Raw genomic sequence first — 24305 nt, forward strand, 5'->3', positions numbered from 1 at the left:
TTTTGTTAAGACTTGACGACAATTGACATTTAGGACTCTAATCTTACGTAACAGACAGGAGTAATCAGAATAGCACATAAATGACAAATTATTCCAAAACCATTTCGACTAGGCAGTATTAGTAATGACACTACTACACTACTATTTCAAACAAATTCCGATGGAGCTGCTGATTTTCACAATGCTTTCTTTTCTCAGAAGCAAGGGAATATGGGTATTTTTTAAAAACTACCACGTCACAATACTAATAAAAAAACAGTGTTCATGTGGGCACCATAGCCTAGTACGTCTGAGTATTGGTCCTGGTAGAGGGGAAACTTGGCAAAAACCAGACCGAGGGTTCAGCCTTGACAAGTTAAGCTGTCAGGCAGCTCCAACTGAATACCACACAAAAAAAATAATAATAATGCCCCACTATATATTAGATCTAAATATATCTTCAAATTTAACAAGTACCGAATTGCAAGATGAAGAGGTAACTAATCTAAGTAAATCAGATTGTTCTACTACTTTTAAAACTTCTTCACAGTTAGGTACAGAAGTTTTGGTTTATTGCCAAAACTTTAACCGTATGAAAAGCGCTTCTAAGATGCAAGAAATCCATAGTAGAATTTTAACATGTCCTTACACAGTTATTTTGGCAACAGAAACTAGCTGGGATGAAACTGTGAATAGTGAAGAAGTTTTTGGAAATAATTATGATGTTTTTAGGAATGATCGTGACTGTCAAACGTCTGAGAAGAAGTCAGGAGGAGGAGTCTTAATTGCTGTTTCTACATTGTTTAGTGCAGAAATCATAGAAACCACTAAATTTAAAGAGTTTGAGCATGTATGGGTGAAAGTACACATAGCAGGCGAAACGCATGTGTTTGTGTCTGTGTATTTTCCGCCGAAAAACGCTCGTAAAATAGTTTATGAGAAATTTTACAATATTGTTGAACATGTTATTGGCGGATTTCCTCCCGAAACAAAAGTGCATATATATGGAGATTTCAATCAACGTGATATTGATTTCTTTCCAGACGTCGACAACGAGAGCATCCTGCTGCCAATATTTGGAGAAAATGAGGCTTTGCAATTTATATGTGATACATCGGCAAGTCTAGGTCTAAACCATATTAACCACGTTAAAAATCAGCAGAACTGTTATTTAGATCTCTTAATGACCAATACTGATGAAGATTTCTGTGTGGTAGAATCATTGACTCCCTTATGGAAAAACGAACTTTTTCATACAGCTATTGAGTTTTCTTTATTCGTGCATGGAAATAACAGACCTAAAGATTGCGACTTTGAAGAAGTTCATGATTATCGTTCAGCAAATTATGACAATATAAGACAGAAAATCAATCAAGTAAGTTGGCAAAATGTGTTAAGAAACGAAGAAAATGTTGAATCTGCCGTTAAAATGTTTTACAAAATTTTAAACGACATAATACACGACGATATACCCTTAATAAAAAGAAGAAGGAATCATAACTCAAAGTATCCTATATGGTTTAGTAGAGAAATCAAAAATTTAAAGAATCGTAAGCAAAAGGCACATAAAATATACAAAAAATGTAAAAATGATGCAAATTTAATTAACTATTTAAATATTTGCGATCAATTAAATCTTGCCATTGATACCGCATTTGAAGAGTATAATGAACGAACTGAGCGTGAATTGAAATCATGTCCTAAAAATTTCTTTAATTACGTTAAAACAAAAAACAAATCTAACAACTTTCCATCTGAAATGCACCTTGATGATAAAATTGGTGTGAACCCTGAAGAAAGCTGCAATCTGTTTGCAACATTTTTTCAAGACGTTTACACTACTTATTCGGAAAATAATCGAGATCGTAAATATTTCTCATTTCTTCCAGAAATCCCAAAAGACATTTGCGTCAATCAAATCAAAGTACATGATATTGTAGATGCACTAAAAAGTCTAGATGTCTCCAAAGGTGCTGGACCTGACGGGATTCCACCTGTATTTTTGAAAATGTTATCAATCGAACTTGCATCTCCGCTATTTTGGCTCTACAATATGTCTCTGCAATCAGGTAGTTTCCCTGAAACATGGAAAAGCTCATTTTTAGTGCCGATCTTTAAAAGTGGCAAAAAATCTGACATACGTAATTATCGTGGGATAGCCATTATCTCTTGTATTCCAAAGATTTTCGAGGCAATAATAAATAAAATTTTATTCGATATGTTTAAAAACAGAATAACTCATACTCAGCATGGTTTTTTTAAGGGACGCTCAACATGCACAAACTTGCTGGAGTTCATTCATTATTCTTTGACAGCCATGGATAATGGTAATCACGTGGAAGCTCTCTATACAGAGTCCAGTTGTTAATTACACCTATCGTTTGTCTGGTGAGTTGCAAGCTTACTGTCAATGATGATGTCACGCTACACGATAAGTGTTCATCTGCAACAACCAGACAGCTCACCAATCCACCGCGAGGTGGATCGTGCTGAGTTGTTGAGTTGAAGGAGAGCGAAAGAAGGAAGGCACAAAAGTCTGTTTGACAGCTCTGCAGAAAGCGCGTGCGCACGGACAGAGCGCGTGCGCACGGAAAGAGCGCCAGTTCGGCTCGATTTGCAATGATCGGTTATTATTATTATTTTTTCGCTATTGGATATTCTATGGTTTGGTTGATCGATGTTAAAGTTTGTTTTAAAAGCAGCTCCACTTATTTTGAAACATATTGCCGTGTACAATAGTAGACAACACAACTAATTTAATTAAAATAATTTGAAATTATAATTAGTACATATACAAAAGGGGAAGAACTTTTAGGCTGGTTGTGCATTACGATAAAATCTCTTAACATAAGCAATGCTTGTTGTTGGTTCTTGTGGAAGGATCAACATGTTCGGCTTAACGAATCTTATTTTAAATATCGAATAACACCACATGCAATTGAACAAAAAGGATGTGATTACAATAGACTTTTGATATTTTCAATTCTGAACCATCGCAAAAAAAAATATTGGGAATCAAAATTCTCCTGAGAGGGATGATGTGGGGGAGGCTCATTCTAATTAATATTGTCGTTCAATTATGGGGATAAATTAAAATTGTTATTGTTCTATACATACTTATTTATTATAATTACCTGTAAATATTGATACAGCATAATTCAAGTATTTAAATATCAAATAGCAAACATAGATATGGTCGGTGTTCAGACAGACTGAACCAAGTGTTTTTTTCAATCGAGTAAGAAAAATGTGCCCCAAACATGTGAAACATCAAAATATTATAGATATTTACTGTAATAATGGAACTTATCTATTTGATTATACATTTGTATCAAAATAACATGGAAGATTTAAAATTGATGGAGTTCTTTACGTATCCTTAGAGCTCCAAAATTCATCTAGTCTGGTCTGTCTAAACATCGACCATATGATTCTCAAAAACTCATGAGAACGGTATTTTACTCTTTGAACTGTTATTTAATTTGGATGTGTTTAAAAGATGTATAAATTCAATTTATTATTGATGTTACGAGCTATGTCTGTAGTTAAACTTAATGCTACACAAGAAATATATTTGAATCAAAGTATTTTTATATATAAATCATATGAAAAAAAATGTTCCAGAAAGTACTCTAGAATTCTTTGGGAGCGTCTCCCGGGATTCTTCCTTAAATCATTCATGAATCCTTCAAATCCTCTCTGGGATTGTTCTGCTGAAAATCTTGAGATTATTTCTGAATTTTCTTCCAGATATCGCTTTGGGATTCATCCAAAAAAAAACGTTACCATTCCGGTATTACTTCTGAGATTTTTTCGGATATCCCATTGCGATTATTCTGGACATCTTTTTGGATTTTTTTGCAGAACTCTGTATGTGATTTTGCGTGTATCTCCTTAAGGATTACTTTTGAAATCCAGGGAATTAAATTCTTTGAAATTCTTGAAAATTGTTTTCGAAATACTATGGAAGATTTTACCATAAATCCTGATGCAATCCATTTGGATATTTAAAGAGGATTTTATCAAAAAATGTACGACTCTACTAGAAATTCTTCGAGAATTCCTCCGAAAATAACTCTAGATTTTTATCCGGAAATACTTCTGGTATTCTTATGAGAATGCCTCTGGTATTCTTCCAAAAATGACTTGAGATGCTTTCGGAAATCTTTCTGAAATTCTTCAAGAAATTCCACTGAGGTTTTTACGCCAATATCTTTGAAATACTCCTGGGACTCTTACAAAAATCCTGTTGGAGTTTTTTTTTTCGGATATCTTTCTATTCTAAATTTTTCAATAAATTTTGCTGGGATTGTGCTGTAAAACCTGCTAAGATTCATCCAAAAATACGACTGTCATTCTTCCGGATATCATTCAAGAATTCCACCGGAAGTTTTCGTGAGATTCAACCGTAAATCGTTCTGGTATTTTTCAGAAATTCCATTGAGATTCTTAAAAATATCCTTCTGAAAATTTTTCTTAGAATCGTTTTGGGATTATAGAAGGATTTCCAGAAGAATTCCAAGGCGATTCACAGAAACATCACTTCTGTATGAAGGATTATCGTTAATATCTGAAATAATCCCATGAGAATTCTAAATCCAAATTACAGAATCCCTGAAAGATTTAAAGGATATTCACAGACATCCAGAAGATTTCATGAATATTTTCCAGAATAATTCCGATGTCCAGATGAACTGCAGAAAGATTCATGGAATAATTTAAAACGGGATTTTCGGAATCATTTGAAAGTAACTTTTAGAAGATCCTCAGAAAAAGAAATCAGTAATCAAAGTAATCGAAAAAATCTCATTATTTCAAGCAATGCTCGTTGGTTCATGTCGAAGGATCAACATGTTCGGCTTAACGAATCTTATTTTAAATATTGAATGACACCACATACAATTAAACTAGTATGTGATTACAATTCTGAATCACCGCAAAAAAAATATTGATAATCACAATCCTTCTGAGAGGGATGATGTGGTGGATGCACATTCTAATTAAAATTGTTTTTCAATTATGGCGATAAATTAAAATTGTTATTGTTCCATAAATACTTGTTTATTATAATTACTTGTAAATATTGATACAGCATATAAAAAGACATTGGTCCAGAAATTACTCCAGAATTCTATGGAATTTCCCTCCTGGGATTCTTCCTTAAATCACTTATGAATCCTTCAAAACCTCTCTGGGATTGTTCTGGAAATCTAAAGATTATTTCTGATTTTTCTCTAAGTTCTTCTGGAAATCACAGAATACTTACAGATATCGCTTTTGAACTCATCTAAAAAACATCGTTAGCATTCCGGTACTATATCTGAGATTCTTTCGGATATCCTTTGTGATTCTTCTGGACATCTTCTTGGAATATTTGCATAAATCTGTATGTGAGTTTGCGTCTATCTCCTTAAGGATTACTTTTGAAATCCTGGAAATCAAATTCGAATCGAAATTCTCGAAGATTTTTTCGGAAATTCAATGGAAGATTCTAACAAAAATCCTGATGCAATTCTTCTGGATATTTTTAGAGAATTCCTCCGAAAATAACTCTGGCCTTTTTCCGGAAATACTTCTGGGATTATTATGAGAATACCTCTGGTATTCTTCCGGAAATCACCTGAGATGCTTTCGGAATCCCTTTAGAATACTTTCGAGGATGCTTCCGAAAATCTTTCTGAAATTATTCTAGAAATGCCACTGAGATTTTTACGTCCATATTCTTGAAATTTGTCTGGGACTCTTCCAAAAATCCTGGAAGATTAGATATCTTTCTAGCATTCTTTCGGGAAGCCTTCTGGGATACTTTCGAAAATCTTTCTGATGATCCTTCAAATCCTTCTGTTAAGGATTCTTGCAGAAATTCTTCCCGAATTACCTCTAGACTCTGGGAGTTTCCTGAATTTTTCAAGAAAACTGTTATTATTTCGACTATCTCTCTAGGATTCTTTCGGAAATTCTTCTACAATACCCCCAGATTTCTTTCTGTTATCCTGCTGGAGGACTTCAAAACACCTTTCAAAGATTCTGTCAGAAATTTTACTGGAATTTTTCAAGAAATTCTGCTGGGATTCTTCCGTAAAACCTGCCGAAATTCATCCGGAAATATGACTGGAATTCTGCTTGAATGATAAGCATTCAAGAATTCCACCGGAAGTTTTTGTGGGATTCAACCATAAATTGTCCTGGTATTTTGTTTAAATACATTGAGATTCGTAGGGAAAAATATACAGGATTCTTAAAAATATCCTTCTGAAAATTCTTCTGGAAATTGCTTTGGCATTAAAGGAGGATTTCCGGAAGAATCCCAGGTCGATTTACAGAAGAACCACAGAGAAATCACTAAAATATTATCAGGGAGATTTCTAAAGGAATTATTTTAAGGATTCTCGTAAATTCCTGAAACAATCTCAGGAGAATTTCGAATGGATTTTGAATGTTTTTTTACAGTGATATCCAAAAGAATCCCAGAAGTTATTTCGCAAGAACCCCTGAAGATTCAATGAAAAGTCACAGACATCCAGACGATTTCATGAATATTTTCCAGAATAATTACGATGTCCAGAAGAGCTCCAGAAAGATTTACGGAATAATTTCAAATGGAATTTCCAGAACCATTTAAAAGTCACTTTCAAAAGATGCTCAGAAAAAGAAATCAGTAATCAAAGAATCTCATAGGTATTTTTTTAAAGTCCCAGTGACTGTCCGGTAGTTTTCTTTGAGGATTTCCATTTGAAGTCAAGAGGGATTTTCAGAAAATTCTGCCAAGGATTTAAGAAAATTTTCAAGGAAAATCAATGATAAATCACGAAAAAAATCAAAAACACTTCCTTATGAATTTCCAGAAGAATCACAGAGTTTTTTTTTCTCAAAAAATCTTAGAAAAAAATTCTAAAGAATCACGAAGGAATTTTCGGAATAATTCTGAATATACAAAATTATCTCAGGCAGAAACAATAAAATCAATAGCAACAAATCTGTAAGAATATAAGAAGGATTTCTGTAAGAATATAAGGAGGATTTACAAACGATTACAGAGGAATTTTCGGATGATTTCCATTAATAAAGATTTAAAAAAATCCCCGTCATCTGGAAGATTCTTAGCAGGATTTTCGGAAGTATTCCACAGGGATTTCCGGGAGAATTCCATTGGGATTTACAAAAGAATTCCAGAGGAATTTCCGAAAGAATCCCAAGAATTTGCACGGAAGAAAGTGAAGTGAAATAATAGATTTTTTTGATTATAGTCTCAGGCGTCTTTCCGAGAGTATTCTAGAATAATAGGTATAATCTAAAACATTTTTCGGAAAGAATCTCAAAGGGATTTTGAAGAACTTTCAAAGAGTTTCACGGAAGAAATACTGAAGAATTACGAGGAAAATATCAGAATTTAAATAATAATTTCGATTGGATTTCCAGAAGAAATCCCGAGAAATTTTGTGAGAATCCCCGAACCCAGATTTTTAAAATAGATTCCATTACACTGGAAAGCAATCATTAAATCATTTTCGGCAGAATTCCAGAATTTTACGACAGAATTATAGAATTTTACAGCAGAATCCTGAAAGGATTTCCATAATAACCCAAGATGGGTTTCTGGGATAGTCCAATAGGAAGTCCCAAGGAGGTTATTGGAAAAATCAGAGCGATCAAAGAAATAACTACATATAATAATTTCAGAAGGGTTTCTGAAAGAATCACAGTGAATTTTCAAGATGTCCTCTAGCAACACAACTAATATATACTAATATTTACAACTCAATACTTAATTATAAATTGCGTTAAGGTGATTATAGAACAAAGCCACACCTCAAATTTTCAAAAGCACAAGACTTGAGAACCAAACAGCTCTCACCGTTGATAATTTATCCCATTAGTCACCACCAGCAAGCAAGCAGATTGATTGGTTTTCAACGCAAACTGTTGTCAGATTCTCCAGTCTTGTGCCCTTGTTTGGCTTCGTTTTATAATCACCTTAAGCTGAGTGTACGCCATCCAGTTTGGGGGCGGATTGACGGTATCGAAGTGGATTAAAAACAATTATAGGAGAACGTGTGGAAAATACATATGAACTGCGCAGAATACATCAGACCGATTTAGCATTGCTGCGCACTTCTAAAAGCATTTTATTTTTATTAAAATGTTTGATAATAGTAGAACGACAATGATCATCAGTTGATTTTCCGCTACTGTTTTTTTTAAATCACAATTGTTATTTCTTTCCGTGCACGCGCTCGGGAAATGAATCTGGCCATGGTGCAACAACCGCGCTACATTCGATGAATCCTATGCGACAAAAATTGTCGGCGCTATCCGTCAAATTCGCTCACCAAAGCTATTTTGGTGACTTTAACATCACAGCTCAGATTTCAGTAAAGCTTGCGATCGCATTGACATACCAATTTTGCTTTTTAAGTTAGAAAAAATAGGATTTCAACCGGACCTTCTTAAATGGGTAGAGTCTTATCTTACTAATCGTCAACAAATAGTTAGATACAAAGGAGTAAAATCTATTCCAATTAAAGTTACATCGGGAGTTCCTCAAGGGTCTCATTTAGGGCCATTATTCTTTATTTTATACGTTAACGACATTTTCTTCATTCTGAAAAAAGTGAAAGCTCTCATATATGCTGATGACATGAAACTGTTTCTTGAAATAGTAAACGATGAAGATATACATACTTTTCAAAATGAAATTGATATGTTTTACAAATGGTGCAATAAAAGCCTTCTCCAATTGAACGTGAAAAAATGTAATTCAATATCCTTTAGCAGAAAGCGTAGTATACCTAACACAACAGTCTACCTAGGGAGTCAACCAGTAGAAAAATGCATAAGAATAAGAGATTTAGGAGTGATTTTAGATTCCAAAGTTACTTTTATAGATCATTATAATACAATTATCAACAAGGCAAACAAGATGTTAGCATTTATAAAACGATTTAGCTATAATTTTCACGATCCATACACTATAAAAACATTATACATAACCTATGTGCGTTCAATTTTAGAATACTGTAGCATAGTTTGGTCACCATTTTCATCAACCCATGAAAATCGTATAGAATCAGTTCAAAAACAATTTCTGTTGTTCGCACTTCGAAAATTAGGTTGGACAAGGTTACCTCTACCATCTTATGAAGCACGATGCATGCTCATTAATATTCAAACATTGAAGAAACGTCGCGAATTTGCAATGGTCTCGTTCGTAAACGATATAGTTTCGCATCGTATTGACTCGATGACACTTTTATCAAAATTAAATTTTTATGCTCCTTCAAGACAACTGCGAAGTCGTAGTATTTTTTATACAAACCATCACCGCACAAATTATGCCAAATTTGAGCCTTTAAATCAAATAATGTCTGTTTACAATAAACATTGCGAAACCATTGACTTTACTATGACGAAATCGGAACTAAAACAAAAATTTATGTCATATCAAAATTCGAACTAGATTAAGAAAATAACGTTTTCAAACTATATAATATTAAGTATAAAATTGTAACAAAATGGTCTACTTCTGATTGACGACATGAAATAAATAAATATACAGGTTTTGCCGGTAGTAATTTTCCTCAATCCGGGTTCCTTTGGTGGTGATTCCTGGGTTATTTCAGAGGTCACAAAGGACTGGAGGGCTCATTTACTATTTATTGTAAGAGAAAACTCACATAACTGAAAAACGAGGGAGATCGAGCTGTTGAATAGTGGTTTCTGCGCTCGTGTACATACACGGTACATGTCACCAACACTACTTAAAAATTGCTGGTGGAAAACATAAACAAAGATCAGCTGTTCCCAGCAAAATCAAATGGCAGTATTTTCAACCAGCAAATTTGCGCTTGTGTTCGTGACTCCGCTCGGCGAGAGCTCAATGTGTCTTTATGGTACATAAACTAATGTACCGTAAATTCGGGTGAAATTGATCAGTAGGGTGAAATTGATCACTGTGTTACACGATTTTATTTCCCTCTTATAGAGCACAGAAATCAATGCAACCCATTTAAATGAACGTTGTTTGTCTTAACCATTGTCAAAATGCATGTTGTGAAGTTTTTTGTGTTGAGGAATGTTTATTTCTATGAAAATAATAGAAAATTCCATAATCTTGTTCTGTGTGGTATTGGCAGACACCAATAAACTTATAGTTTTAAACAAGGATTTGGACATGGTGACAACCTGAAAATATGTAAGGATAATTCTATCATCAAAATTCGTACCAATTTGTTCATTTTGTTGTAATAATTGATTTTTTCATAGATATCATAAGATTCCTTCGGAAATTGCCTACATTTAGGCGTTTTCTACGGTATTGTTGAAAATTAATTGTTTATTATTTCCATATATGTTGCATTGTTAAGAATTCGGTAACCATATTTGGATTCAGGAGGCTCAAATTAAATAAGTAAAGTTGTTTTCAAAACTAACAATAATTATTTGGACAGGTGATCAATTTCACCCCGAAACGGAGTATCTTGTTTTTTTTTTGTTTTAGAGACGATTTTTAGCACTAAAATCACAACTGTATGAACATTTGAGTATATAGGCCAATGAGGCTCACCGTCGTACTTGTTTTCCTGCATTAAGTTGTATGGAATTGGCAACATCATGAAAAACGGACATGGAAAACGGTGAAAAGTGATCAATTTCACCCGAAATTACGGTACCCAACAATACGGGTTTCTTCGGTGGTCATTCGTGGGTTATTTCAGTGACAGCAAAGTGCCAGACTCTACATCCATTAATTATTGTGTGAGATGGGTCACGTGCTCCAGGACCAGGAAAATTGAGCCATCACATGTCAAGTTTTGGTACAAAAACTGAAATGTCCCACAATACAGATATCTCTGGTAGTCATTCCTGGATTATTTCGGTGGTCTCGAAGAGTCAAAGGGTTCAGTCAGCCACAATTGAACTAGAAAAATCACAGGTATTCAAAATCATGAAGAATGGGTCGTCGCATGCCTAGTTTTGGTGCTAAAACTTAGTAGTCCCATATTACGGGTTACCCGGTGGCCATTCTGGTGCTCCAAAAGGAACAGAATAACCAATCATTCCTCCTTTTGGAAAAATACATCTAAAAATGAAAAATCGTAAAGAATTGGACATAATTCATTTGGTTTTAGAGCATAAATACGAGTAATTTTATCGAATTGTCCAGATTGGCCACCTTTCGGGACTCCACCGCACTAATTTAGCATGAGATGACGAATAAGTGCGACCCCAAATCGATCCGATGTAATCCCGCACTTCTATTTGCGATTTCGCTCTTTTAGGGGGGTCCAGTTAGCAATGCAATTTATAATATTGATGTCGTCTAGAGACTGCTGAATAATGAGCAGATCGGTCAATAATACTTACACATAGTTAAGTGTGCTCCTGTTGGATCACCTTTGTAATCGAACTCTATGTCGAAAAATTTTCCCTGAAACAAAACCAAAGTTTTAGATAAATCTTTTACAGTTTCGCGAATCAAGATACTTACAAACCGACTGGAGTTCGCATTCTTCACGGTGCAGGCATTGCCCATTGCTTCGAGGAACACCTCAGCGTGAGCTATCCGTTCCCGCATCTTGGCCAATTCTAAATCGCGCAGATATACCTCCTTCGTAATCGACTTCAGTATCTGTCGACGGTGAACTGACGGAGACATCATGCTATTACTATGATCATACGTGAGAGCAATCGACGAAGACGACTTGTGGATCGATCGGCTACTGTTCTGATGACAACACCGGCTCAAGTTACATCGCTTCTGTAATGACGGTGAATAGCCACACATACGGTGTAGATCCATGTGACTACTTCCGGCACTGCTACAATTGTGCTTTGGACATGATGACGATGATGTTACAGCAAAGGCAGATTTGAGTGTTGATTTCGTAGGGAATTCATTGGCTTCTGTAGACCGACTGATGGATTGGTTCGAGTGCTTCAAACACTTAGGCGTACTTCCAGACGAAAAGCTACCACTTCCCATTACTCCAGCTCCACCACTACCCATCATAGCCACTAGATTCTCAGAACTTTTGTGATGCGATATGAGGTCGAACTCAACAGTTTTCTCGTGGGAACATTTCTGTAAACACATATTCTATACAGTATAAACTAAAATACTGGATAATGAACAGCCTACCCTAGATGTGTTATATTTAATGATGCTATCCGGACGACTGGTATTACTTTCAAACGATGAACCTACCCTAGTAATAGAGCAGTGTTTTGGAGTAGTTTGACGCGAGTTAGGATTTGATCCGCGAAGTGAAAATATCGGAGTACGACTTCGACGCATTTCAGATAGTTGGGTAAGAAAATGCACAATCATTCGAGAGGATTCGGTTTTACCAGCACCGCTCTCACCCGACAGTACGATGCACTGGTCCTCGTTGTAGTTGAGAAGGAACTGATGTGCCGAATTTGCAAGAGCAAATCTGGAAAGAATGATTAGATATTATAAGCTACAGCGTTGGGATTCTTTGAATTTTTGCACGGAGAAAAATGTGGAGGTAAATAAAATTTCTACGTGGACATTGGCTGTTTGACAAAGGGAAAATTTGAACCTATTACTCAAACTCAACGGATGGGTAGCTGCACAGCACCGCCAGTAGCTCAACGAGCAGTTGAAAAGAACCGTTTCTGAAGATATCAACAGCTGTAATCACAACGGAAAAGTATGTGATTGGCACTAGTTAACGACGGAGACGAAACGACTGGTTCAATGAAGAGTGCTAAAGAGTGAAGAATGCCACCAGGAATTGTATGCTAGTGGCCGATACCCATCTGAACAAAGAGCGGAACATCGAAGCGAGAGCTGAAAAAAAGTGAATTGATTGCAGAAAAATACAAGTTAATGATCAGCCTGTAGAGCAGGCTGATCATTACCTTGTACCTCGACAGTATGTAGAAAGTGTGATTGCTGAAGCACAAGATAGCATGAACCGGAACGATAGCGGAGATTTTATCGAACGACGGTACAATACCATACCAAATAATTTATGATAACTGTCATATGTAGAACTATGGAGAACAGAGGCGCGTCCACGTTCCCAATCATGGGTAGGACAAATGTTGGCAAATATTTTTTGCACAGTGAAGCAATGAAAAATTTTAACCCTGGACTGGAAAATGAAAGTTACTATAATTTAAGGGCCCAAACGCAAAGGGTGTAAGGGACATTTTGATCGGTTTTGAGTTGAGTTGAGGAAATTGTTCTTTTTCCAAGCGTTCTAACGATTTTTTCAGGTGATTTTTTCCGACTACTTTTTTTCAACAAGACCTAATAGAAGCCAGAATATATCAGTTAGATTCTTCATAGTAAGATGTCTAAGATTAACTACTTTTTTATAGAATTCCTAGTGACATTACGACAAATTTTACATAGGAGAAGGTATCGACCCTTTAGCTTTGAGTCGCATGACCACTATAGCCATAAAACAAAATAAAACAAAGACAAATATTACGGTATGTGCTTTCTCATGATTTTCGCTAGAAATTTCATCAGAAATTTATTCAGGTGTTTGCCCAAATGTTCAGATATTACTCCGGAAATTTCTGAAGGAATTTATTTAGTGATGATTTTTTAATGAATTTCTCCACTAATTTTCCTAGAGAATTTCTCCAAGAATTTTATTTGAGATATCTCAAAAATTCAATATGGATTTTCTCAAGGGGAACCGCAGAAATGGAAATTCTTCAAAGATTATTTCACAAATCATCTGAATTCCTCCAAAATTTTTTTGAGAATATTTTCAAGAAAATCCCAACTCCTCCAAGATTTTATCCATAGATTTCCCTAGGACATCCTCCAATATACCCAGTCAAAACATCTTCTAAAATTCAGACAAAAACTTCACCATAAATTTCTTGGGATTTCCTTCAAAATTGTTTTTGATGATTTATATAAGATTTCACCTAGGGATTCCTCTGTAGATACCTTCAGCAATTGCTCCAAAGATTCCATCCACGATATCTAAAGAAATTCCTCCCGTATTTTTGAGATTTTATGGTTTGCTGATGACAAGAAACGTAATTTGCTTATCTGCTGACAAGATAAGTAATCGCTTATCTCGATTTGCTTCCAAATATGTTCAAGAGAATCACATTTCTGTGATCGCTGTACGCAGTTTAGAAGAAATTTTATTTCAAATAGGCCTCTCTATAAGACATTTTTTGACCCATTCAGTCAAAAGACTTCTTTACTTTTCTTGAGCAAAATTGCATACATAGCATAAGTCTTTTTTCAGGAATTCTTCCAAGAATGTCTCCAGGGAAATGCCTAGGAATTCCTTCTGGAAAATAAATCCGTGTGGTATTTTGAAAGTAAATCCTAGGGTAACCTCTGGTAAAACAGGGGTAAGTTTCAAAGTCACTCTTAATGAACAAGGTTCTCTGAAATAACTTCTGGGCTGTTGAGAAATTTGAGGAAGACTTCCTTGATAATTTGCCAAGATAATCGAAAAACATTGGACAGAATCTCTATAGAATTTTGTGAAGGAATAATCGGAGGAAAAATTGCTGTAGTATAAACTGGTGGGGAAATTTAAACAAACTTTTTAAGATTGCATTTTTTTCGATTTCTGAGAGACGTGGATGAATTCTTGAAGGAATCTACATGAACAGGCGGAGGAATTCTTGCAGGGTTACTTGAAAAAAAAAACCCTTGAGCTATTGTTTTTAAACACTCTGGACCAAGTCTTTATGAATTTCTTCGAAACAAATTTTGTAGAAATCTTTGGAAGATCTCCTAGAGTAATAACTAGCAAATTCGGTTGAAGGATTAGTGAAAAAATATCTAGAAGAAATTCTAGAATAGTTTTGGAAAAAAATCAATGTAATACCTGAGAGAATTACTAATTACTTTGAAGTTCTAATGGGTTTCCTTAATCAAATCCTAGAGAATTCTCCTTAGCATCCTTTGAAAAATCACTGGAAGAATTTCTAAAAGAATTGGTAGAGGAATTTTCTGGAGGAAATTCTTAAAGTATACTAAATAAAATCACTATGATAATTCCTGAAGCTTTTTTTCAGGGAATCTAAGAAGCCATTCTTGAAGAGCCCGTTGAACCATTTATAGTCTCGTATGGTTTTTTGGAGCCCGTACAATTTTGCATTAGGATTAAATGCATGCAAAATAAGGAAAAAAAAAAGACTTTTGAGACAATTTTAGATTAAAGAGATACTTTAGAGACCTTTCAACAAAAATACAGACTTTTTAGAGACTTGCATTAAAACAGAGACCATGCCGCTAAAAAGAAACCTTATAATAGTCCTGCCTTTGACAATATTCATTCGAACAACTTTTGTTATCATTCATTAAAAAATATGAATATCCTTTGTACCGTGACCTGCTCTAATTCCGTGTGTTGCCTAATACCGTGTATTTGGGAATTATGTGGATTTCTAGCACATTATATTATTCATTTTTCCAAATGATTGTTACAAACGTTAGCACATGAAGTAGTATTTACAAAGCCATGACAAACTTGAACTAAAGTTGCACACACAAACAAACAAAAATAATGTTAGAATGTAATCGCCTGGTGCCAACACACGGTATTAGGGCACGGATGCTTATGTGTTCCAAATACCGTGTTTCAGTTATAATTCCAAAATGGCGAAGTGAAATATATATTTCATTTCCCGAATCAATCATGTAAACTTCAATACGTTGTTTGATACAAAAGTTTTATTTTTGATGCGCTTCGTTCGTTCAATTGAGAGATGTTTCAAAATGTGACCCGGCAGTCGGGGTCAGATGCACGGTATTTGGAACACTGGTATGTTTAATAACATCAACTGTAACTAAGGTTAAAATTTTCAAAATGGTTCAAATCATATTTTTTATGCAAAGTATATAAAACGGTCTACTATATAAAACATGAAAGGCTTGAAAATAATCATACGTTATTTTTATCTGATCGATTGAAACTTGAGTTTTTTTAACCTCACGATAATAGAGCATGTCACGGTATTTATATCCTTTTTAAATCAACTTCATTCAATAAAATAATGAAATGAAAAATAGACCAAACTGATTGCTTTTACAACCAGTGACGTTTCTAATTTCCTCATAGCAAATATATGAACAGCGAAAATTCTTTGAATTTGTGTAATTTTTTTCTTCTTGGCACCTAAAGTGACCGGCTAATCGCAAAAAAACAGGAGAAACTGAAGATGCTTGAAAAATGTTTTATCGTGTAGAAACTCCATCAAAAACCGTATCGTATCTTACGACGTTGATCGAGTTTCATGTATATTGAACAGAGGAGAAATAGTTTAAATTATTTTTTTTTTTGTTGAATCGTGGGTAGGACAATCCTTTGACTGTCCTACCCAGGTGTTTTTGTGCGTAGTACATGTCCTACCTGTCCTACCCACTTCCCGCGCCACTGCTGGAGAACCATGGACGAGAACAGATTTCCCGGGAAGCCCACAAAACTAGGCACCTAAAGTGACCGGCTAATCGCAAAAAAACAGGAGAAACTGAAGATGCTTGAAAAATGTTTTATCGTGTAGAAACTCCATCAAAAACCGTATCGTATCTTACGACGTTGATCGAGTTTCATGTATATTGAACAGAGGAGAAATAGTTTAAATTTTTTTTTTTTGTTGAATCGTGGGTAGGACAATCCTTTGACTGTCCTACCCAGGTGTTTTTGTGCGTAGTACATGTCCTACCTGTCCTACCCACTTCCCGCGCCACTGCTGGAGAACCATGGACGAGAACAGATTTCCCGGGAAGCCCACAAAACTAGGTGTGCAAAATTGTGTAAAGATTTCAGGCAAATATTCCAGTTCGTTTAAATCTCGTCGGGGCTACGACAAGGTGGTGGACTTTCGTGCCTGTAGTCTAATATCGCGCCAGAAAGTGTTATGCGGAGAGTCGAGCTGAACAGCCGGGGTTCGATTTTCACGAGATTTAGTGAATTTGTTTGCTTTGCGGATGACATTGACATTGTCGGCCGAATATTTGAAAATGTGGTAGACCTGTACGCCCGCCGCAAACGCTGAGCAACAACAGTTGGACTGGTGGTGAATGCTAGCTGATGGGGCCGAGCGCTACAAGGCTCGCCTAGATAGCAGTGTTACGATAGACGGGGATACGTTCGAGATGGTCGACGAGTTCGTCTACTTTGGCTCCTTGCTGACGGCCGATAATAACGTTAGCCGTAAAATACGAAGGCGCATCATAACTGGAAGTCGGGCCTACTATAGCCTCCATTAGAAGCTGAGGTCAAAAGAGATTTACACCCGCACCAAATGTACCATGTACAAAACGCTCATAAGGCCGATAGTCCTCTACGGGCATGAAACGTGGACGATGCTCGAGGAGGGCTTGCAAGCACTCGGAGTTCTCGAACGTCGGGTGCTTAGGACGATCTTTGGCAGTGTTAGCGTTAGCGTTAGCGTAGTTACGGTATACTTCGTAGATTGGATACTAGCAACATTCATGTTTCTTTTTAATAATCTCATCCTGACTACTTTCAAGAACAAGGCAGGGGAGTATACCTTGTTCAAATCATAAACAAGAAAACTAAAAGCATGAATATCGCTATTCCCGGCCACGCCCATCTTTACCGTAACTTGGGATAGGGGAAGGAAATGTTGATGTAGCACTTACTTAATGAGGGGCCACCGACTCAGCGACACCCTCATAAGTGCTACGGAGTTGGAGGTTGGGGAAGGTATATTGTCAGGATTCGCCTAGAAAGCTGGCGATAGACCATAAATATTTGTTGTTTAAGCGTTTTCAAATTAATCTTTTGAATGCCGGCAATCAAAAGAGAAAAAAAAATAGCTTATTTATAGTAGGACGATCTTTGGCAGTGTGCAGGAAAACGGTGTGTGCGGTGAAGGATGAATCATGAGCTCGCCCAACTATACGGCGAACCCAGTATTCATAAGGTGGCCAAAGCTGGAAGAATACGGCAGGGCATGTTGCAAGAATGCCACCCTGTGAAGATGGTGTTCACTTGGAATCCGGTTGATACAAGAAGGCGTGGATTGCAGCGAACTAGGTGGATGGATCGAGTGCACAGCGATTTGGCGAGCGTGGGGCTGAGCCGAGGATGGAGAGACTTTTTCCTGAATTACTCTATTAACCGATAATGCCCTAGGAGGTACATACGGGATAACTCTTCTAGTGTACAATTATACTCACATGTGCGGTGGCAGCTGGAATAGACTTTTATTAGCATACTTTCGGACCAAATCAGGTGTATAAATAGTCAACGGCTTGAACGGATTCAGCGCCACCAAAAAAGTTCCGATGTATGTCTGCAAAAAGTAAAGTGATTAAATACAGTCAACCAATTCAAAAGCAAGCAATTTTAATGCACAGTAATTAATGAAAGACATAGATAAAATTAAAACAAACTTTCAGAATAACGGGAGATACACTTACATATATTAAATCCCGTTTGTAGCGCTGATGCAGATTATTAATAAAACTATCCTCCGACAGATTCTCCAACAAAACCGAGTCCCAGCTTCCAATTTCCTGTTCCATTGTATTGTTGAGTCAGAATTCGATTCGATTCCAACGTGATACAATTAGCACTGATAGTGGCCTAGTTTTGACTCGATGCGTCGTAAAGTGCTCCCTCCGTTTTGTCCCGCCTCCACAAGTCTATTAAATATATGAAGTTGTCTTTAAATCATTTTCTTCCTTTTGTTTTCCATATTACGCTGAGGTGATAGCTGTGCAAATAGTAGCAGTTGAGCCTAGCAGAAGAGGAAACGAAAACGATATCACTAGCGGAAATAAGCACGAGCACCGCGTAGTTCTTATGTTGTTGGGGTATGAAGATAAGAATCGGCATACATTTTTCATTTCTAATACCGTAGTACGGGGTGATATTAGACCAAAGCTGTGATATAGTGCCACTAATTACACTGAACGAAACCTCCGGTCGCACATTGAATGATTCGTAATTGACATGGTTATAACTCATTTTAAATGCATATGAAATAATATGATACATCCACTGTGTTGAACAAAAGTCATACAATTCAGAGATGAATATTAGAACATAATAGAATGACATTAGGCAGAAAATCGAATAATGATAACACAAATGATTCTTATTTATTCCATGTCCCAAACCGAAAATCATTCAATCATTCACCAGGGAGGAAGCTTCAGAATCATTTTCAAAATTTTATTTTTGAATTCTCTGCAGAGCTTCCTTCCTGGTATTACAACAGCTAGTCCATATTGGTACAAAAATTTGTTTGAATATCAGAGCTTGTTCTTAAGACAAAGTTTTGGTTTTCTTTTAATAAGGGGATAGAGACATTTTACATATTTGTTACATTTGGCTTGAATGTCCTCAATGTGATGTTTGAAGGTTAAATTCTTATCTAGCATGAGCCCTAGATTCTTGACTTCAGCTGACCAGTTTATTGGAACCCCTCTGATGAAGCGTAAATCGGAATAGGATAGTCACTAGACTGATGCAAATTTTGAAGTTTTTGCTCCCCTATGCTTAAACGATGTCAATTATGATGAAAATGATCCTCCCAAAATTTGAAGTGATTCGGAAGAAATTTGGTTGTGCACAAGCTGTTTGAAGTTTGTATGGAAATTACTATGGGAAAGGCAAACCTTTTGTGTTCAGTCCTCTAACTGCTCGTCATAATAATCTATGGAAAAGTAAACACACTTATCTTATGTGAAAACTTCCCAGCTACAACTTTGCCGAATACCACATTTCGATGGGACGTAAGGATAATTTGTTATTATTGATAACAAAGTCTAAATCATGCTGAGATGATCATTCAATTACTTTCAGAGCAACACTGCTTTTTGCTGTAGAACATAGTAGCCTGGATTACTTTGATCTATTCTTTCCGCCAGGAGCACCACTGTTGCCTGCCGAACAGTTGGTGAAGCATGCTACATGCAAACCAACTTTATGATGATGAATAACAATTTATCCTGAGGACCAATCAAAAAGTGGTCTTCGGCAAAGTTGTAGCTGGGAGGATTTCACATTAGAAGAATTTGTTCACTTTTCCATGAAATATTATGACGAAGGGATAGAAAGCTGAACACAAAAGATTCAAGTTTTCCATAGTAATCTCCATATAAACTTCAAATGGTGTGTGCACAGTCAAATTTCTTCCGAATCACTTCAAACTTTGGGAGGATGCTATTTACCTTAATTAAAATCGTTTAAGCATAGGGGAGCAAACATTTCAAAATTTGCATCACTCTATTAGTCACACTGTAGATGATTGGTAGCAGCAGCTTTGTACTCTTTGTCCCCTTTGTTACTTTGTTTGTTAGTTCAATTTGTTTGTCTTCAAAATGTATAAAACTGCCATAGTAATCAAGATCAGCTAATAGTCCATGAGATTCCGTACTGCAAGTGACTCACGGTAAGAACGCGCGCGCAGTTAGAATAAAACGTTAGAGTAAACCGCCGTTAGTCAAAGTTAAGTTACAGTTTGTGCCAATACAGTTTAAACCTCAATATATCAGTCGAGTTTGTGTTGAAGAAATCAGTCTTCTAGACAGTTAAATAAATCACACTTAAGCCATGAATTCTCGATTCTGTTTTGCCATGAAGAAGTACTATTCGGCAAGTGATTGAAACCAACAGACGCTCTTATGTGCGTTAACACCCTCTCAACGTGACAACATGTCTGCTTGAAGGTTTCAAATTGGCTTTTGGTTGGCTTTGGTAAAGCTTTTGGTTTATGTGGGAATATTATTAGTTGAGTTTTGGAAGCATTATTAGAAATCTTCCATTTTTGCAAGTATGAAGAAAAAATACCCAATTTTTTTGCAGTCGACTACAGATGACACGCAGGCTTCGTTTTTTGGCGGAGAGGCCTGTGTTATCCGCAAACAAAGATTTTTGACATCCTTGAAGTACTAAAGTAACTCAGGTAAGTCAGATGTGAAAATATTGTATAATATTGGTCCCAAAATGCTGCCTTGAGGAACACCTGATCTTACAGGAAGTCTTTCAGACCTGGAGTTCTGATAATTAACCTGAAGTGTACGATTTGACAGATAACTTTGAAATATTCTAACAATGTATGTTGGAAAATTGAAGTTGTTTTTACTTTTATGATCAAGCCTTCATGCTAAACACTGTCGAATGCATTTTCTATGTCTAGAAGAGCAAGACCAGTAGAATAGCCTTCAGATTTGTTGGAACGGATCAAATTTGTTACACGTAAAAGTTGATGAGTTGTCGAATGTCCATGGCGGAATCTGAACTGTTCATTGGCAAAAATTGAATTTTCATTGATGTGGACCATCTTCCTCACTGGGACAGAGCCTGCTTCTCAGCTTAGTGTTCTTATGAGCACTTTCAAATTAATGAACTGAGAGCTTTCTTCGCCAAAGTTTCCATTTTTGCATTCATATATCGTGTGGCAGGTACGATGATATGATACTCTATGCCCAGGGAAGTCTAGGAAATTTCCATTACGAAAAGATCCTGGGCCGACCGGGAATCGAACCCAGACAACTTCAGCATGGCTTTGCTTTGTAGCCGCGGACTCCATTATACTAACCACTAGGCTAAGGAAGGCCTCTGATGTGGACCATCATTCTGTTCAAAATGTCATTTTAAAAGAGTTTACTGATGGGGGGAAGCAAACTGATTGGACAATAGCTAGAAGCTTCAGCAGGATTTTTGTCTGGTTTTAAAATTGGTACAACCTTAGTTTTTTTTTCCATTTATCAGGGAAATATGCCAACTGAATACATTTGTTAAATATTTCAACCAAGAATGATAAGCTACTTTCTGGAAGTTTCTTGATGACGATGAAGAATATTCCATCATCGCCAGGAGCTTTCATATTTTTGATTTTTTTAAATAATAGTTCTCACTTCTTCCAAATCAGTCTCCCAGGAATTTTCGAAAACGTTCTCTTGATTGAGCATATTTTCGAAATCCTGAACAACTTGATTTTCTATTGGACTAGTAAGTCCTGAATTGAAACTGTGTGCGCTTTCAAACTGCATAGCAAGTATTTGAGCTTTTTCGCAATCGGTTATAAATAATTTGTTTTCATCTTTCAATGCCGGTATTGGCTTCTGAGTTTTTTTTTTCAAAATTTCAGCATGTGTAACTAATTGGCTACAAAGATGACTAGAGTCGGCTAAGGCCAAATCAATCGTAGCAGGATTTCTAGAAGAGGAAAAACACGTAGGGCTTTCAGGGTATTTAATTGAAAAATATCGTGAAGAGCACTCAACAAATAAAATTCTGCCTTTGGAATTACTTTGAGAATTATTCCATGACTGATGTTTGGCATTAAAGTCACCAATGACAAAAAAATTTGACTTATTGCGAGTCAATTTTCGCAAGTCAGTTTGGAACAAATCAACTTGCTGTCCAGAGCATTGAAAAGGAAAATAAGCAGCTATGAAAGTATATTCACCAAGCTGTGTTTGAACTGAAACACCTAAAGTTTCAAAAACTTTTGTTTCAAATGACGAAAACATTTTATGTTTTATACGCCTATGAATGATGATTGCAGCTGGGATCTTTTCTAAGTTTGGATCCAGGTTTTAAATATGTTTCAGTAATAACTGCTATATGCACGTTATTAGCTGTAAGAAAATTAAACAGCTCGTCCTCTTTACCATTCAAAGAACGAGTATTCCATTTTAAAATATTTAAATTATTATTTGGATCCATTAGAAAAACGTAATCCAATAACAATTTGATTAGTAAATTTTTACACCAACTTTGACTGCTTCAGTCATAGTGGTGGCTTTGAACATTGCATCAATCACTAGATTCAATTGATCAGTTAGAAAATTAAAATCAGGGGCAAACATATCACTTGATGTGGGTACATTTGATGATTTTCCGTTAGAGTTTTCGGTAGACGAAGAGACGGAGTAGATGTTACCTGTGCCTCGACGACTATGCGAAGGGCAAGCCCAAAAATTGGACTTATGATTGCCCTTGCAATTGGCGCATATGAACTTATCGGTATCTTCCTTCACTGGATAGACGTCCTTGGCGTGAGAAGAACCTCCGCAAATCATACATTTAGCATCCATGTGGCAATTTTTTGTACCATGACCCCACTTTTGGCACCGACGGCACTGAGTGGGGTTCTGGTAATTTCCTCCAGGTTTCTGGAAATGTTCTCATATCACACGGACATCGAACATAAGTTTTGCTCTTTCTAAAGCTTTAATTTTAATTAGATCTTTATTGTTAAAGTGAACTAAATAATATTATTGAAAAAGCCCTTTCCGAACAATGCCAGATTGGGTACTCTTTTTCATAATGATTACTTGGACTAAGGGAAAACCCAGGTAAATCATTAATTCCATTTTTGATCTCTTTAGGTGACTTATAGTCACTTCAGAGACCTTTCAAGACGACTTTGAACAAACGTTCAGTTTTGTCGTCTTAATTAAAAAAAATGTGCTTCTTCTCTTCAAGATGTTTGAGAAAAAGTTTGCAATCTTTAAGAGTTTCCGGCAAAACGCGACAGTCTCCTTTCTTTGCGATTTGGAAGGAGACCTTGATTCCTCTAATGGAGTTCAAGATCTCCTGCCTAAATCCCCCAAATTCGGAACAACTGACCACGATAGGCGGCACACATTGCTTCCTCACTTGAATCAAAGAGCCTGGGCTAGAGACTGCTTCGATTTGGTGTTCGGAAAATATGTCTAAAGCATCGAACTGATTGCTCAATATCCATTTCACCCAACTATGTTTTTTCAAGAAAACTTATAACTTCATAAATTTTAATTTGAATAATTTCCAACAGATTTGTAGTATTTTTTAAATAACTTCGATATTCTTTACAGAATTTTAGTATAATAAAATCCCTCAAGGAATATTGAAGGGTGGCTTCAGAACTTTTGAAAATGTCTTGTAAATAAGTCAAATAATATTGTGGGACTTGTTCATATTTTCATAGTGAATTCCTCCTTTTTGACATTCATTCCTTGTATGTCTATTTTTCATTAGCAAATTGATTTCGGAATATGTTCCCGGATTTACCTAAAATATGTTACTAAATCTTTCACAAGTTCAGTTTTTTCTCGCAATTCCTCAAAAAGTTGATTCTGTCAAATCTAATACTGAGATATTTCGCTGATTGTTCTACTAGAAATTCTTTTGCGAATCCCTTTAAATATTTTTTTCCATAAATTTTATTACAAATTCTTTCGCAAAGTTCATAAAAGTTCTTAACAAATATTTCCAAAATACATAAAAAAAATGCGTCAAACATTCTTCTATGTTTTCTTTTTCGAGAAATTTCGCTTCAAATCCCCGGATTATTCTAGAATTGAAAAAAAAAATGTTTTTGAAATGTTGCTTGCCTGCGAA

The 24305-nt window shown here is 36.0% G+C and overlaps 1 protein-coding gene across 5 annotated transcripts in view; it reads right to left on the reverse strand.

The window, feature by feature from the left end:
* Positions 1–24305, reverse strand: part of LOC5577008 (unconventional myosin-Ib) — a 110273-nt gene that overhangs the window by 45240 nt on the left and 40728 nt on the right. For 3 of the 5 annotated variants that reach the window (XM_021857323.1, XM_021857326.1, XM_021857322.1), the window contains 5 exons: positions 18386–18705; positions 18143–18258; positions 12119–12413; positions 11468–12061; positions 11344–11407 (listed from right to left, as the gene is read on the reverse strand). In XM_021857323.1, coding sequence (XP_021713015.1) covers positions 11344–11407; positions 11468–12061; positions 12119–12413; positions 18143–18258; positions 18386–18490 — 1174 coding nt within the window. In that variant the 5' untranslated portion in view covers positions 18491–18705. The remainder of the gene's footprint in view (positions 1–11343; positions 11408–11467; positions 12062–12118; positions 12414–18142; positions 18259–18385; positions 18706–24305) is intronic. The other 2 variants (XM_021857324.1, XM_021857325.1) reach the window with 2 other exon arrangements.

This window comes from Aedes aegypti, chromosome 1 (genome assembly GCF_002204515.2).
Source record: "Aedes aegypti strain LVP_AGWG chromosome 1, AaegL5.0 Primary Assembly, whole genome shotgun sequence".
Classification (NCBI taxonomy): Eukaryota; Metazoa; Arthropoda; class Insecta; order Diptera; family Culicidae; genus Aedes; species Aedes aegypti.